Source organism: Crocuta crocuta, unplaced genomic scaffold (assembly GCF_008692635.1).
Source record: "Crocuta crocuta isolate KB4526 unplaced genomic scaffold, BGI_CrCroc_1.0 scaffold95, whole genome shotgun sequence".
Taxonomy (NCBI): Eukaryota; Metazoa; Chordata; class Mammalia; order Carnivora; family Hyaenidae; genus Crocuta; species Crocuta crocuta.
This window is the reverse complement of record NW_027530971.1, coordinates 8,597,823-8,614,927: the sequence shown is the minus strand read 5'-3', so window position 1 is coordinate 8,614,927 and position 17,105 is coordinate 8,597,823. Positions and strand designations below refer to the sequence as shown.

General features: G+C 43.3%; 1 protein-coding gene across 6 annotated transcripts in view; it reads left to right on the top strand.

The window, feature by feature from the left end:
* Positions 1 to 17,105, top strand: part of TNC (tenascin C) — a 96,928-nt gene that overhangs the window by 57,447 nt on the left and 22,376 nt on the right. Inside the window, exons 14-18 of one of the 6 annotated variants that reach the window (XM_077769930.1) lie at positions 225 to 497; positions 2,745 to 3,017; positions 7,025 to 7,300; positions 10,556 to 10,828; positions 12,391 to 12,663. The exons of 1 other annotated variant lie outside the window; for it this stretch is intronic. In XM_077769930.1, coding sequence (XP_077626056.1) covers positions 225 to 497; positions 2,745 to 3,017; positions 7,025 to 7,300; positions 10,556 to 10,828; positions 12,391 to 12,663 — 1,368 coding nt within the window. The remainder of the gene's footprint in view (positions 1 to 224; positions 498 to 2,744; positions 3,018 to 7,024; positions 7,301 to 10,555; positions 10,829 to 12,390; positions 12,664 to 17,105) is intronic. 4 more of the 6 variants (XM_077769924.1, XM_077769927.1, XM_077769925.1 and 1 more) reach the window with 4 other exon arrangements.

The following is a 17,105-nucleotide window of genomic DNA, read 5'->3' as shown; positions in this document are numbered from 1 at the left end:
AGATCTTCCCTTTTCTGACCATTTTCAACTACTGACAAAGGGCTGTGGCCAGAATGCCACAGTTCAAGTTGGAAATAAATGCCCAGAGACCAAGAATGACCATGCTGGCATGCAAAAATTCTCTTGCCTCTTTCTCTCTTCCCTAGAGCTGGGCTGTGGGATGTTGGGTTTCCTCCTTTTTTTGCTTTGCAGAACTGACAAATAACGTCTCTGTCCTTCTTCAGAGGAGCTCCCCCAGGTGGGGGACATAGCTGTGACCGAGGTTGGCTGGAATGGCCTCAGACTCAACTGGACCACAACTGACCAGGCCTATGAGCACTTTGTCATTCAGGTGCAGGAGGCGAACTGGGTGGAGACAGCTCAGAACCTCACCGTGCCCGGCAGCCTGCGGGCTGTGGACGTCCCAGGCCTCAAGGCTGCCACCCCTTATAGAGTCACCATCTATGGGGTGATTGGGGGCTATAGAACACCAGTGCTCTCTGCTGAGGCCTCCACAGGTACCTTCCTCCCCACTGTTGATGTCCCTCCCCAAGCCACCCTGCTTTCTCTCCAAGAAACTTTATAGATATTCAGCTTCTCTCCATGTCCAAGTCCTTCCCTTCTGCTCCTTGGTGGCTGGCCATGCATGCCCAGAGACCTGCCTGTAAGCTGTGCCTTGGTCTAGATGCCTCTGCCATTTAGAAGATGAATGATAAAGAGGTTGCCTTTTCTGACCTCCAGCCTCTAGCCTCCAGCCTCCCCCAGACTTCCTACCACTACCTCTCTTTTGAATGATGACCTTCCATTTCAGGAGACAGCCTGATGGTTTTAACTCTCTTTTCCAGTGCTGAGCTATAACTAAAAGCTGTCCCTTGCCATGTGTGAGTTCTGGTAGAGCACAGATTATTTACTTTACAAAGCCTTTTTGCTAGTTGGAAAAGGCGCTTTAGTATCCCAAATCCCTCAAGGGTATGGGCACTGCGGTTCTTGCATTTAAAAGAAATGTTTTAATTTAAGTGTTTCTTTAAAATGCACACAGTATAATAAGAGAACTGAATTACCCTCCTCCAAGCAATTCTCTCAGATACTGAGTCATTGTTAGAACACCAAATTAGCAAATAGCTAGACCAAAAAGAAAAAAAAAATCACACAATTATGACTGGAGACAGTACCAAAGAAAAAGCCATTCATTCAGAGAAGTACACACAGCAGCATTTGAAGCAAGGAATGTCCCAGGCAATGAATGTCAAAGATCCAATGCCTTTTTTGCTCTTTTAATCAAGAGTTGCTCCCTGGAGTGCTGGCTTTTGCATATGACTCACTCCCAGCACTGAGCCAGGACTGTGTGCAGCACCTTACTCACCTTCCACTCCGGTGAGGAGGCAGTCAGTGTTTCCCCAGGGGCCTGCCTCAGTGAGCAGCCTCCCCCAGCACTGTTCTCCACTGCGCATCTTCCTGTATGCCTCCATTGGTTTGAAGCGCAGTAGAGGCTGTCTTGCTTGGTTTTGCAGACGCTGCCCCATTTTTAGATAATTATTGCAACCAAACCTTCGTGCCTAAATGACCTCATTGATTCCAGCCAAAGCATAGATATGCATTTTAGCCTCCATCGTTTCAATAACCCTTGCTGAAATCAACAGAATACAGACAGCCACTGTATGAGCGGTGACCTTGAAAGGCCTAGAAATTGCAACTGGCAATGTTATCGGACTTCCATAGATCATCCCTTCCCAGAAGGCAAGAGAAATCACTTGCCACTTCTGATCTTTCCCACAGACCTTGTGGTTGGGTGCCCTTCATATTTTTTTGTGTTTTTTTTTTTTCTTTTTAATGATAGCAACATTCCTGTTTCTGATGAAATGGTTTGAGGGGAGGAAGGGCTGTGATCCCATCCGATCTGTGTCTCACCAAATCTGATGGGATGGGAAGGCCTTCCCCTTCCCTACTAGAGAGGCACTGCTTGCTTCTCACATCTTGCTTCCTCTTTCTGCATATTTTAGTCCAGTTGCACAGAAAAGCACTGGTAGGACCATCTCCAAGACAAAATGTTATTTCTTGGCCAAACGGGTTGCCTGACTGCCTTGCCTCAGCTCAGCTCTCTTGGTTGGCAATACGAGTAGTAGCTTTCTTGGCCCACGTAGAGGCAGTTAAGAGAGGATGAGCTATTCTAGCAAAATATGAAAGCAGCTGGCCCTTGTCAGAAGTATGATGAAAATACCAAGAATCACACTGACACATTGCCAGTTCCCTTTAAGTCACAAAATCAGAAGCCTCAGGGTACCACCTTGGGGAGGTGATGGCATCAGAATTATTTAGCCTTTATTTAAAGAGATGGGAGCTCCCTCAAAGCAAAGGACGCCTGCAGGAGGGAGCCGAGTCTGCCAGCACTCATATCTCTTGACCGATGGCCAACGTCCCTGCGGTGGGTCTCCCGGGAGCATCTGAGCTTAGGTACTGAGGTTGTTGCTGACATCATTCAGATGTCTTCTCACACATGGGATCTTAGCCAGCCTGATCATATATGGCTGCTCCAGAGCAGGGAAATCCCACTGGCCAGACCTTCCTCTTTTCTTCTCTTAACAAATCCCCATTTTCTCTCCCTCTGGCACTGCCTGGTAACACTGCTTCATTTCCCCTTAACCCTGAACTAGCAGGTCTTTCTACCCAGCCACAGTTCTCTTAACAGCCTCAATCTTAAAACACAAGCCAAATAATCAACCCAAATTCATTTATGTTTTTCCTCTCTCCTACCCCTCCTTTTTCAGCCACAGAACCTGAAATTGGAAACCTAACTGTTTCTGACATAACTGCTGAGAGCTTCAATCTCTCCTGGACAGCCACCGATGGGGCCTTCGAGACCTTTACCATTGAAATTGTTGATTCCAATAGGTTTTTTGAGACGATGGAATATAATATCTCTGGTGCTGAACGAACTGCCCACATCTCAGGGCTACACCCTAATAATCATTTTATTGTCTACCTCTCGGGACTCGCTCCCAGCCTCTGGACCAAAACCGTCAGTGCCACAGCCACCACAGGTACATCTGCTTTCTCCCATGTCTGACACCCTCTCTCCAGAGTCTTCTTTGCAGGGTGAAGCCGCTCCTTCACTCCTTCTTTGCAGGGTGAAGCCACAGTGCATTAACTGTTCCACAGTGCTAGGCTGGAGCAATACTTAACGTAACTCTCTTCCAACAGCAGCCCAAATGGTGGATTTCCATTAAGCCCTTTGCCTGATCTATTACTGACCAGGATGTTTGCAGCATAAAATGTAGTTTGGTCCAGATGGCCATATGGAATCTGGAGAAAAGAATTCTGCCCTTCCATACCTAAAATGCAAGAGTTGTCCTTGATTTGGAAAGATGTCTGCCTCAAAAAAGCCTAAAATTATATTTTGTATTATCCTAATATCTTTGGCCTCCAAATACCCAAATGTTCCAATGATTTAATGAAATTGTGTTGGTGCTGTTATTTTTTTTTTCAACTTGGAAAGTGATTTAAAAAAAAAGGAGATTACTAACCAGATGGGTGCACAAGGAGATGGTGCCATCCAGACCATCCCAAGACCAATGCAGCCTGTAGGAGAAAAGACCTGAACAGGCTGTCTTGCCACCAGAAGAGTGAGTGGTTGATGGCAAAAATAGAAGTAGTCATGTTTATACAAGGACTCGGTCCATCGGAGTGTAAGCCCCTCTCACTTAAATGTAGCATCTATTGTATACATCCTATGTGAAGCCCTCTCTGGCATGCCGCAAAAGAGAATTCTCTATTTGAACGTGAAAGGAAAAGCCTAGCCTTCTTAGCATTCTTAGCACATTTTGGACAATGAATCCAAGAAAAAGGCTGACATTGTAGCATCAAAATCATCTAACACTTAAGTCACCCATGGCTGAGGGAGGCTCTGTCCTCATTCTACGTGAGACTACAGCTTGTCAGCAGGGTGGTCTAGCTGTCGTCTTCGCCATATTCAAGTACACAAAAACCTAATGGAGAAAATTATTCAGCTCTGTATGTTTGTTTCTCATGGCTCAAACCGGGCTTCAGCAAAGGCAAGTTCCTTTACCAAAGGGTGAAGTCTAAAACTTTATGGATTTAGTCTTACATGTTTTGGTTTTTTACTCTATTGTAACAGTGTTTTAAATTGATACACTTTCTTTTTTCTTTTTTTTAATTTTTCTTAAAGCTTTATTTCTGAGAGAGAGAGACAGTGTAAGCAGGGGAGGGTCAGAGAGAGAAGGAGACACAGAATCCACAACAGGCTTCAGGCTCTGAGCTGGCTGTCAGCACAGAGCCCTACGTGGGGCTCGAACCCATGAACTGTGAGATCGTGACCTGAGCTGAAGTCGGAAGCTTAACCGACTGAGCCACCCAGGCTCCCCGAAATTGACACACTTTCATATTTTTGTCTGCTTGCTTTAGTGGCCGAACCTCTCCTGAGCCACCTCACGGTCTCAAATGTGACCTGGGCCAGTGTGGCCCTCTCATGGAAAGCCCAAGAGGCTGCCTTTGATAGCTTTCTTATCGAAGTTAGGAATTCTGACCACAGCCAGGAGACGGAGGTGCTTTCTACACCTGCAGCATCTCGCAGCTCTATCATCACCAACCTCAAAGCGTCGTCTAATTACACTGCCCACCTTCATGGGCTGATTGGCGGGCACTGTGCTCGGACTCTGATGGTCCAGGCAACCACAGGTATTTCCCATCATGGCTTCTTCACTCTCCATTGAACTTCGTCTGGGGAGCATTGCCCCCAAAAATCACTTGCTACCCATTTTTCATCCTCCTGGTTCCTCCAGATCTTTCTCAAATTTGACAGGGCCACCCAAGTCAGAGCTTTAAAACTTAAAAAAAAAAAATCATCCCAAAGCCAACCTCTTTCTCCTAAATGTGCACTCACATCGGGAGGTACTCTTTTTGTTTGTATAGACTTAACCTGACTTGCTTTGGTTGAATTTCTACATCATCCTTCTCATCTGATCTTGAATAATCATTTCCAGTTCCACCCATTATCCATCTGCCTGTGGTCTAATCAGAGTTTGCCTATGACATCTTCAAAGAGGTGTATGCATGCCAGTTTGGGTTCCCTGGTCAGAATGATCTACATACTCTTTCTCTCCCCCAAGACTCTAAAACATGGTCCCAGTAGCATGCAAAGACCCTAACACACACTTGCAAAGCCAGAGGACCCAGTGGTCGCTTCTTGTTCTTGACACGTTTATTTGCTTGCATTCCCTACAAACGGTCTGTTTTCTTTTGACATTTACCCCACCAAGCATGTTTTGTCATCTACTGACACCTGTCACAGAATGTCAGTCTTCTTTCATCTGTCATCTTGTCCAAATCTTGGTGCATGTGGTGAACATTCAGAACATTACATTTTTGAAAATATCTGTGTTTCTTGAAAGCAGGTGGCATGTCCGAGAATTTTTTCAAAGCGTTGTAAGTGGTGAGAGGAAGAAATCCCAGCTTGCATGGAACACTGGTCATTACCTTATCTCTCACTCTCTCTTCAAGGTTTTCCTTGCACCTCACCCCTGAGCTTGGTTGCACCCTTTGGGAGGCAGCTGGCATTCAAGCTGGCCGTGAGAAGCTAGGTCTTACTCTGCATGGTGAATGTGTTCACACTGCCAGTCTCTGTCTGGTGGCATGAGAAGGATCCTGACACGCATCCTTAATCTGAGAGATTGCTGTCGCAGCAAAACACAGGGAAAGAGCAAACAGAGGCCCATTTGGAGGTTCCACCTTTAGTGTAGGTTGAAGTAATTTATGCCAATGGCTAAAAATTGTAGCATCATTATCTTCTCAAACTAATTGCTAAGTTGGAAATCCTGTGCCATTACTTACAGCTATCTTTTGCTTTGGGACCAGATTCTTTTTGCCCTTAGAGACTTTATGGCATCAAATTATACTATGCAACTGTCCAGTTAAAGTTTATCCAGATGAGCCCCTTCTTTCCTCCTAATGCTGGAGCTACAGCAAAACCACTACCAAGTCCTTGGAAGAAATAGTCTGCTTCTTCCCAACCTTTGATGCTGACCCTGGTACCTCACCCCTGCAGGACTGTTGCCTCTTTATAAAATAAAGTTTGAGTTGAACTTACTTTAAAGTTAGTACTACTTGATAAATGTGCATTGAGGAGGCCAAATTATATACATCTCAGTGGACACCAGCAGTACAGGCCCCCCTACATTACAAAATGAGTTGCCTTGATCACTGATATCTTAGTCCTTAAGGGACAAGAGAATATTAACCTCCAGGGGAACAACTTATCTTTCCAAATTATCCAGTAAGTGAATTTTCTAGTAATATCTAACTTTAAATTTTCTTTTAACTTTTGCATACACCAAAAAATTTTTAATGAAAGCCATTTCTACCTTTACACTATTTAGGATAAGATGCAGATTTTATTATGGTATATAGAAAACCTTTGGATTTCTAAATACTATGGAGAATTTCTCTTGTATGGACATTAGCCTTTAATTTGTACAATCCAACTAGATCAAAAGAAAACTAAATAAGGAAACTTCAAAGTAGCATTTCCTAAGAGGTGCTCAAGAAGTTTGTGCTCCTTGAGAGGTTCAAAGAATATCCCTTGAAAGGGTATCCATTGATCAATAAGTTCATGAAATTCTGGGCTGCACAAAATTAAGTAGTTTTTCTTTTTCACAGAACCAGCATTTCAGAGGCTATAAAATGCTCTCATGCTTTGTGAATCTCTAGGGTGAGCTAGAATACCCATACATACTTTACTATAAAGCTACTTTTCTTAGAACATATTACAGAGCTAGTGCCCCACTGCAAACCTTCATAAGGCCAGCAAGTGGTTGTGTCTATACTTCTAAAGAATGCACATCCATACCTGCAGAGAAAGTATATTCTCTAGCATCAGTCAATGCAAGTGTAGCCACAACCTAATATACTACCTTTCTGCAAATATTTGGAGGGATTGGCACTTTTATGTCCTATGTCTATATTTTGGAAAAATCAACTGCTTCTGCTAATAATGTCTCTCCTTTCTCTTTTGCCCATGTTCCTCTCCCTTCAGAGCCAGAGCCACAGTTGGGCATGCTAATCCTTAGCAATGTTACTCCTGACAGCTTCAACGTGTCCTGGACCACTCGAGCCGGGCCTTTTGCAAAGATTGTTGTCAATGTTAGCGATTCTGAGTCGCTGTATAATCCCCAGCAATTCACGGTCTCAGGAGACACACAGCATGCTCACATCACGGGCTTGGTGGAGAACACTGGCTATGACATTAGTGTGGCAGGGACCACCTGGGCTGGGAACCCCACCAGACCCCTCACTGCTTTTGTCGTGACAGGTACTCATTCAAAGGTTCTCACTTGTCCATTTAGGATTTTGAGATGGAAAACAGCAGAGAGGAAAGGTGATAGGCATTCTAAAGGGAAGGTCAACCCCAGGAGAGTCTTCATTCCAGATGTAAATGTATAAGTGAGGAGAGAACAGATCCTATTGCAAAGAGGGATATTTTTCAGCTCTTCATGGGACATGGAGACCATGTCCTCAACAGTTGCATAAAGCTACCAAGGATTTCCCTGTCTTGGATCAGCTTTATAGGCTGATCCATATTTTAGCAATTCTGGCTGAAGAGTGAGTGCTGTTACCAACAGCCTAGAGCAGGAATTTTGGCCATAAATCATACTAGGTAAGGCAGTTTATAAACCACTTGCCCCAGAAATATAATAATTTATCTTTTTCTTTAAAAAAAAAAAAAACACTTTGTCTTAAGTCAGCATCCACAAGAAATTACTGGAGGTTTGACCTAGGGTAGCAGATAAATCCAAACTTAATTGAAGCTTACCCATTTATTGAACTTGACCTCCAACCTTTCTTTGAATTATTGAAGAATTACATAAAAAAGACATGGCTTTCCATTTTCTTTCCTGAGATTATCCAAATCAATGGCAAAGGCTGCATATGGCATCAGTTTACCAAATCTGTAGCGTGACAGACCTCAGAAAATATTTAGAAGTTTCTTGCCTTCCAGTAGTGATAATTTTCAGGAGACTGACTTTGCCTGCTGATTCTCACATTAAACCAGGCCTCTCCCAGCATTGAAATTGCCACCAATAAGATATGTTAATAAGTTCAATTAAATATTTAATTGGAAGCAGACATGATGATCCAAAAGTATGAGGGTTTTGATATCAGGCCTGAGTGTTTCTGAACTTCCCCCACATCTTCTTAGCTGCATAACCTGCTCTGAATTCCAATTGCCTTATATTTGAAGAAGGGCCCCCTACAGCCATTTCTGTCAGCCTTGTCTCAGGAATTAAATGGATATGATAAAGTTTAACAGCCTGGCATCCAGTAGGCATCTTACAGATGCTGGATTCTTTCTGCTGTTTCCTAGCAGTAGGAGGGAAGTAGCATTCTTAAAAGTAAACAAGTATAGATAGAAACTTAGCAGGTATTGTTATGAAATCATGACTTATTATTTTCAGGAAAACACTGGACATGTTTTAATGTGAGATCAAAACGTGGTTATATTTTCTGTCCTGTTGCCTACTGTGAATTCAGACATTCAGACAAGTCTTCAAATGCAAAACATGGTCATTTCTTAGTGAGGCATGAGAGGGAGTCAAGGGGGCTCCCATTCTCTTGTCTTCTGATGCACAGGAGGGGAGGAATGGCCAGCCACACACCCTATCAGGTCATCACTTGTAGCCTCCCACAGGACCTCCCGCAGAATGGGGAGAAGAAAGGCAGTCTGGGAGGGCTGGTCTTGGGAATCCTAGATCTGGTTACAGCATTGTCTCAGCTAATCCTTGAAGTGAAAAGACCCTGAGTTTAAAAGAAGCATATTTTAAAAAAGAAAAAAAAGCTGAACATGAATGACTATAAATAACAAGCCTTTGATTGACTAATTAGCCTGAATGCCCCGCTTTTCACAGGAATTCACTGCTTTGATGGTGTGGAGGTGCACAGAGCCTAGCTATCCAAAGAGGCGCCACTTACCTAAATAAACTCAGCAACAGAACTTGAGCCATTGTCCTGCAGACAAAGAAGTCTGTTTGCGCAGTATAAGTGTTTTCATCTTTGCCTTCAATAGAGTTATGATTTTCGGGAGATCCTTACCTGGAAAAAAAAGTCTCAAAACAAACACCAAGTGTGTTAAATCAATACAGGAAGTCCAAGCAAAAACAAAATTTAAATCTCTGCTTTGGGGATGAGGATATTCATTCACTTGTTCATTCAGTCACCAACGATTTCTTTGTAAAATATTTTTCTTTGCATCCTGTGGATTAGACTCTGGGCATTAGTGTAAGGTCAGTTATCTCTTTGAAAGTTTCCATTTAGAAGCAATGGAAAAGAAGACTGTAAACTAGGTGTAGCTAAAGCAGCTTGGTCATGGAGTTCCCAGCCCCATGCCCCCTCCGATAAAAAATACATTCGCTATTACTGTGTTTTGTTTTGCTCAAGAGGGAAGCCCTGGACCTTCTCTACCAATCCTATTTATGCCTCTGGACTTTCCAGCCCTGAAGGGGTTGACTAATCAGACATTGGCTTAGGGTGTGGAAAGAGCATTGAACTTGAAATCAGATGGCCTGGGTGGGAGCCCAGCATAGCCACCCAGTAGATTTGGAATCCTGCATATAAGTCATTGACCTCTGTTTCCTTAGACGTCATGGGGGAAAAGGGGTAGGTAGCAGTAGCTATTTCACAGTGTCATTGTGAAGATCAAATGGGAGAATAGACATGAAGCCTTGTCAATTGGGACTTAGAACTTAGCACTTAGAAACTTGGCTGATATAACCTCACTCTCTTCGGAAATCCCTGTGTGTAAAAAGGCCCCTTGGTGCCTAAGAAATAAGGGTGCCTGGGACACGGATGTTTGGTGAATGAATGAACAGATGACAACAGAACTTATTAAAGATCTAGACATGTCCTTATCTCCTACTTTATCCAGGAAAAAAACAAACTGCAAAAGAATTAGTGAATCCTAGTATTCCTTACTGGACTGTTACCCTAATTTTTAAATTCTGCCACGTGAAAAAATTCTTACCCCCTCCTCCTATTTCAGCTTAGAAGAAGTATGTCACTCATGGGCCTCATTAACTTTATTCAAAATGTGAACTAGAAGTGAAATGGAAACATATGAAGTATACCTAAAAGGAAATATATCAATTTGGGGGGGTGGGGGAGCTGATTTCCTTCAAGACCAGAAGACAGTGGGAAATAGAGAAAGAGGTCCAAACCCAACACAAGATATCCAGTTATATAGGGGAAAATGTATGGCCTTTGGAGTGAGACCCAGCTAAAAACCTTGATCTATCACATATTAGCTCTCTGACTTTGGCCAAGCCAATCAACCTCTTTGAAACTCGAGCTTTTTTGCCTGTATAATGGGAATAATATCTATCTCATAGGCCTGTTGAGAGATTTATACAAGATAACATTATCTGGCATCCAGTAAGCTCTTACTAAATATTCGTTTTCTCAGAATTTAACACAGTGTTTGCTTGGGTATCTCTCAGTATCCGTGGATACTTGTGCTATCCCTGCAGGGTCAGTGCTGCTAACCTGAGTTATTTTCACTCCTCCCTTCTTTCAGAGGCCCTGCCCCTTCTGGAAAACCTAACAATTTCCGACATTAATCCCTACGGGTTCACAATTTCCTGGATGGCATCGGAGAATGCCTTTGACAGCTTCCTAGTAACGGTGGTGGATTCTGGGAAGCTGCTGGACCCCCAGGAATTCACACTTTCAGGAACCCAGAGGAAGTTGGAGCTTAGAGGCCTCATAACTGGGATTGGTTATGAGGTTATGGTCTCTGGCTTCACACAAGGGCACCAAACCAAGCCCTTGAGGGCTGAGATTGTTACAGGTATTTGGATTCAAGTGAGCCATTTTCTCCTCTCCTTGGTTCCCTTCCATGTAATCCATCTACCACATCACCATGGTTTTAACATCCTTGTCCATGTTTCTCTGCTGAATCCATAGATGTGGCCTGTTCTTTTGTGTTTCCCCCACCACACTCTCCCTTGTCTGATGTCTCTACCAAACATTCCTCATCTCCCTCTCCAGAAATGAGAAGGTCAAAATGTTTTCCACTTGGCATCTCAAGTCCTTATTTAGACCATGTCTTGTCCATAGTTCTTGTGTGCTTATTCCACATCACCCTCTTTTGTGTACATCCTGACTGGTCCTCACTTATGCTTCAGCCTTCTCAAAAGAAATATACTGATGAGTATATTTCGAAGACTTACTAACAGCATTTGCCATCTCAAAAATGTCAACTGTGATTTGATAAACTTACCAGGTGGGCTAGTTATTGAAAACCCAACTGCAGACCTATTATACTGGTAAACCCTAATGTCATAGATATTTTTCAACACAGACTAAATCCATAATTTTCTCAAGATGAATAATAATTCCTAGAGACATATAGCACTAACAACATTAACAGTCAAAAATCTGTGTTTCCCAAAGTCTTTCTCCATTTTACTAGTTCCATAGAATATTCAAAGCTCCTACTTGGTGAAGAAGTTCCATGTTCAAATAAGTTTGGAACCACTGAGTTAAGTATAGTTTAATAGGATCCTTGACAACAAGGCTTTACAGAATATCTCAATGTGCATGTGTTTCTCCAAGAGGGACTTACCCAGGCAGTATTTGACACTGGGTGCCTTTTAAGGAAGAAGAACAAACGAGAATAGTTTGCTCTGAGTACACTTTGGGAAACTCAGCTCTAAATTTACCTTGACATTGAGTTTTGTCTGGTTAAGGCCATCAGAGACAATACCTTGAGTCCAAAGTATGGGGCACAAGAGGTTTCAAGCCTCAATTCTACCCTCTGAACATTTATCTAATGGTTAAAAAAGCACGCAAAAAATTCAAGAGTGGGAGCATTCTTTAGTACCACAGTTCTGAGAAAAAAGTAAAAAGACCATAACATTTATAACATTTTAAAAGACATTTTGCTCAGGATCAAGGGAAATATAATGAGCAGTATCATCATGGGCAACTCTACAGATCGTTAATACTGGTTTATTTGTCTTTTCAAAGAAAAGAAAAAGGTCTCACAGAGGATGGGCACTCAGCCATCGGAAGACAGAGCAAATGTAAACAAGTTATTGGCTTTGAACTTGTTTAATAACACATGGGAGGGGCCAAAGCAGAGTCCAGATGTGGATTTATAGAATTGCTTTTAGACAAAACTCACATATGCAAGCATCCACTTGGCCTGTATTGAATGTGTGAACTCCATCTTTCCCTTCTCCTAGATCTACTTTGCTTGTGTTGAATAATTTTATTTTCGGTATCTCAGGACACTTCTATCTCTGAGAGCCAGGGCCACTGAATACTGACACCCCCACTGGAAAAGAAGATTGCATGGGCTGGTAAATGATGTTCTCTCTCCTCCTCCCACCATTTTCTCCTGTCTAGAAGCCGAGCCAGAAGTTGACAACCTTCTGGTTTCAGATGCCACCCCAGACGGTTTCCGTCTGTCCTGGACAGCTGATGAAGGGGTCTTCGACAGTTTTGTTCTCAAAATCAGAGATACCAAAAAGCAGTCTGAGCCAATGGAAATAACCCTACTTGCCCCCGAACGAACCAGGGACATAACTGGCCTCAAAGAGGCCACTGAGTACGAAATTGAACTCTATGGAATAAGCAGTGGAAGGCGGTCCCAACCAGTCAGTGCTATGGCAACAACAGGTACTGTACATAAACAGGAGTTAATGAGAAGAGTCATGACTTGGGGATCTTCTTTCACAGGGCTGGGAAATTACAAGATCTTTGAATACAGCCAAGCTCTTTCAATTATAGACAGTGTGACTATGGACAATTTGGCTAAGCCTTAATTCAAGAAGAGTGTGATGCCATTTATTGAATGGGGTTTTGAGGACTGAATGAAGTAATTCACAGAAAGCCCATAGTGGAGGATCTGGTGCATAGCAAGAGCTCAGTAAATTAAAGCTATTTGGATTTTCATTGTTTTCATTAATACATCATCATCATAATGATTGCATTTTTTTAAATTCCAAAGACCCTTCTTTAAGGCTATTACCCCATCTTTTTTTTATGCAGAGGTATAATTCCTTGTTCTTTGGTCAAATGTTTGACCTTAGAGCATGCAGGGCATAATGGAAAAGTGGTACCTCCACCTATAAAAATGAATATTTAGCAGATGCTCTGTGTGAATAACCAGTACCGTGATCAGGAAGGATCAAAGGAGGGAGCTGGCAAGGTCAACAGGCTGCTCTTCATGAAGCTCACTGATTTGATGTGATACTCATAACAACTCTAAAAGGCACTAGAGGGAGAAATGCAAACCCTTTTCCATGTGATTTGTTTCAAGGAGAAAAAAAGGAAGTCAATTGATAATGGACTGTTTAGAGGGAAAGACCTATAACAGGTAGGGTGAATTCCTTTCTGAAATTGAGGGAGAAGGAGAGACATAGCACTCCCTAGAGACAGGATGCTTCAAAGAGGGATCAGAAGAAAGAATCACAAAAACACAAGGATGGCTAAAAGGGACCAGAGGATGGGTATAGCCCACCCTCTTCTGTTTGTGCATGAAAAATCTGTGGCCCAGAAAGCTGATGTGATTTGCCTAATGTCACATGGCCAGGTTTGGGGTAGAACCCAAATGCCAACTTATTTTCATTACTACTAAATAAATATAAGCAGGCTGTATGACAGCTAACCAACGAATGTACATACTTGCCCTCTCCGACAGGCATTGAGCACATTAGCCAAAACCCTCTTTTTGTCCAGAGGTGGGTATTTTATTATGTCAAGTTTCAGGACCTAGTGAACTAGGAGACACAACCTACAGAAACCATAATCAGTGTTTGTAGGCGTGGAGGAAATGCTGAAATGCAGACAGCAGTTCAGTCAGAGGAAAACTCCTGTTTCTTATTAACTTGGACACTCGACTCCTGGGATGCGGGTCTTTGTCTCCTCCCTTGCTGTGGCTGCCCATAAAACAGCTTGAGATCAGAGACGGGGCCTGATTTTGACCTTGGTTTATAAACATTGCCTTTCAAAGTTTATTTCTGATCACTGATTTTGTTTTGCTGATCTTTTTCTCTAGAGGCCTTACAGTGCTAAAACAAAAAAAAAAGAGAGAGAGAGAGAGAGAAAATGAATAAGCAAGAGCTTTTTTTTCTTTTTAAGAACAAAAGAAAAAAAAAGCAGACCCTGTGCTTTGGAAAGTTCTTTCTTTGGGCTTTGTATTTCATAGCCAATGTGTGTGTGTGCATGTGTGCATGTGTGCATGCGTATGCGTGTGCACATGTGTGCCTGAATCCCCTGCCTCTGTACTTAGAGAAGACAGGAGAGGTGACCCCATTAGAAAGCACACGTCTGATTCCACAATCACCTCATCAGCTTTAGAAAGTTTCCCTTCTGTTTTTCTATCTTTCCTCCTCTTTCCTTCCCTGCACAGTAATAAACCCTTCTCTGAGATGTTCTGTTCCTCTTTATCCTCATAAACGCTGCTTCAGGGTCCCCTCTGGCTCCCTGCGCACAAGCTGCTACAGCACCAAGTGCCCAGCAGCAGGGAGGGCTGTCAGGGGCAGCGTGCTGACTGGTGTGGCCTGGAGCCTCTGGGCAGATTCCCTGGAGTCTAATCCTTGCTCTACCAGCCATGTGATCTCAGGCAAGTCCTTTCTTCTCTGAGTGTCAGTCCCCTCATCTGGCAAGTAGAATTGAACTCAGAATTCAGCCATGAGGTTTAAATAAGACCATGAATGTTGAGTATTTCGTTGCCTTGCCCATTGTAGAAATATTAGCTATTCTTATGTCTGGATGATTTCATGTAAGTGTTATTTTTTAATGGGCCACTTGGCTCAAAATTCAAAAATTAAAAAAAGATACCTAGCAAAGTCTCTATTCAGCTATGTCCCTACTACCCAGTTGCTCTATATGGAGGCAGCCAATATTGCCACTTTCTTGTCTGCACAAATGAACAAAATTGACATAAATCTAAGCTCTCCTTTTTAAATTTTGTTGGGGGAACACTCTTGTGCACACTGGAGTATGTGTGTTTCTGGCTTATTAGCTCTGAGAGACAATCCCATGAGCCTTATTTACTTAACTATTCCCCTACTGGTGGAGACTTAGGTCATAAGTTTTTGTTGAGTCTGGTCATCCGTGCATTTGCAATGGCTCCTCTTCCCCTCTGTGGTTTGAGCCACATCTTCACTGCAGCCATGGCCCTCTTTGGAAAGCCCAGTTACCAGAAGCATCCTTGCCACTGGGGAGTTAAACACCAGTGTGCCCAAATAGAGGGTCCCCAGAATAAATAGAAAATAGTTAAAAATCCAACAACAGAGCATGATGGCTTTATCCTTCTCCTCTGGAGTTTCTAGTGCTCAGTGAGGAGCCTGAAATGCTTCCTTAGCCTGTCCCCATCACTGCATCCAGACACACACACACCCCCAGTACTCCCTTCCTCCCTGGAGGCCATTGAGGGAGAGTCAGTGTCCCTTCTCCCAACTCCCAGAATGTGCCCCCCATTCCTCCCTAACATCCCTTTCCCTGCCAGGCAGCCTGCAAATCCTCCGCTCACCTCCGGCTCAGAGGCACTGGAAACCACACACCAGAGTTGCAATGGCCTTGTGCCTGGGGTCCTGACTCAGCAGGTCTGCAGATACCCTTGCTTAGCAATCTTTCCTTCTATACGAACCAGGCTCTTTACACTTGATGCCTCTGGTTCTGACTCCCATGAAGCATAAAGATAGTGACCACCCATTATAGAGCATGCTCTCCATGCCACATGCAGCCTGGCAATGGACACACTGAATCACCATGGTCCAGCCAGACCGGGAGGGCCATAATCGGTTCCACTTCACAGAAGGGAAACTGAGATCTCAGGGGGTAAGGTGTTTTTAGCAGGTAAGGCCAGAAGGGATTTCAAACCCAGGATAGTCTAACTTGAAAATCCTTGCTCTTAAACCATACTGGCTACAGTAGCTGTCCCCTTAGCTTAATATAGGACTTCGGACATATGAAGTGTTCAAAAAAAAAGTATGTTGAAGGGAGAATACATTTTCGAAGCTGATTATCAAGAGCCATGCAATTAAAGCAATGGACAATTGCTCCCGATTTGAGGAGACAACTTTTTATGCAAATTGAAGATAAAAGCCCTCTTCAACCTCCTTGTCAGTTTTTAACAATTCCAGATGTTTCTGTAATGGCATTTTTATTGAAAAGCAAGCATCCACTTGGGAAGAGAGACAGAGGCATTGCCTGCTTGGGTCTTCACAACTTTTCAATAGTATGATTTAGTTGCTGTGTGAGGCTCTGTCTTCAGCTTCCCATTGACCATCTCCTTTGCTGTTGTCCTGGACACTTCTGGGCACTATTTACAGCAGAAGGAGATATGCTAAAATGACAAATAGTCCTCCACACCTGGAAAGGCCTATTGTCCCAAACTATCACCCCACTGGAATTCCATCACTACCATGTCATTCCTTCAGGTTATAATACATGGCTGTTTTCCTGCCACTCTAATCAGGCACATCCCTCAGATGGGCACATTGTAGGAGGCTGCTAATTCTTATGGTTTCTAAGACATGGCAGATAATATTGTGTTTTGTAGCTGAGAAAACCTAGGATCTGGAGAAACAAAAGCCATGGCCACAAAGATACATCTAAAATGTGCTAGGTCTTGCACCAGTGAGGTCTGCAGTCAGAATGAAAGGCAGTGTGGACCCAGGCGAGCTGCTGGAGAGCCACAGTGCCTGCGTCTACACACCTCACTGGGGTTTGTTGGTTTGTCTTCAGCCAACCTCATCTAGATCTTTCTTGGAAGTTACTTCAAAGTCCAGGGTAGCCCATGGTAAAAAAAGAGTTACATGGGAAAGAAAGAGAGAACAATCACGTTTACCGAATTCTTACTTCATGCCAGATTCTGTTAGGGGTTTTATGTCTTTTAGCTCTGCTTATCCTAAAAATATTCTTATAGGTGGGCATCATTTTTCCCACTGGACAGATGGAGCAGCTGGGGCTCACAGAAGTGAAGGGACTTGCCTCCAGGTTGCCCAGGCCCTCTGTGGTATTTGGACAATCAAGATCTTCTGGGTTCCAGACAGAGCCCTTGTGGTTTACAAAGCTTTCCAAGGAGAGGGCAAAACCCCAGTCAACCCCTC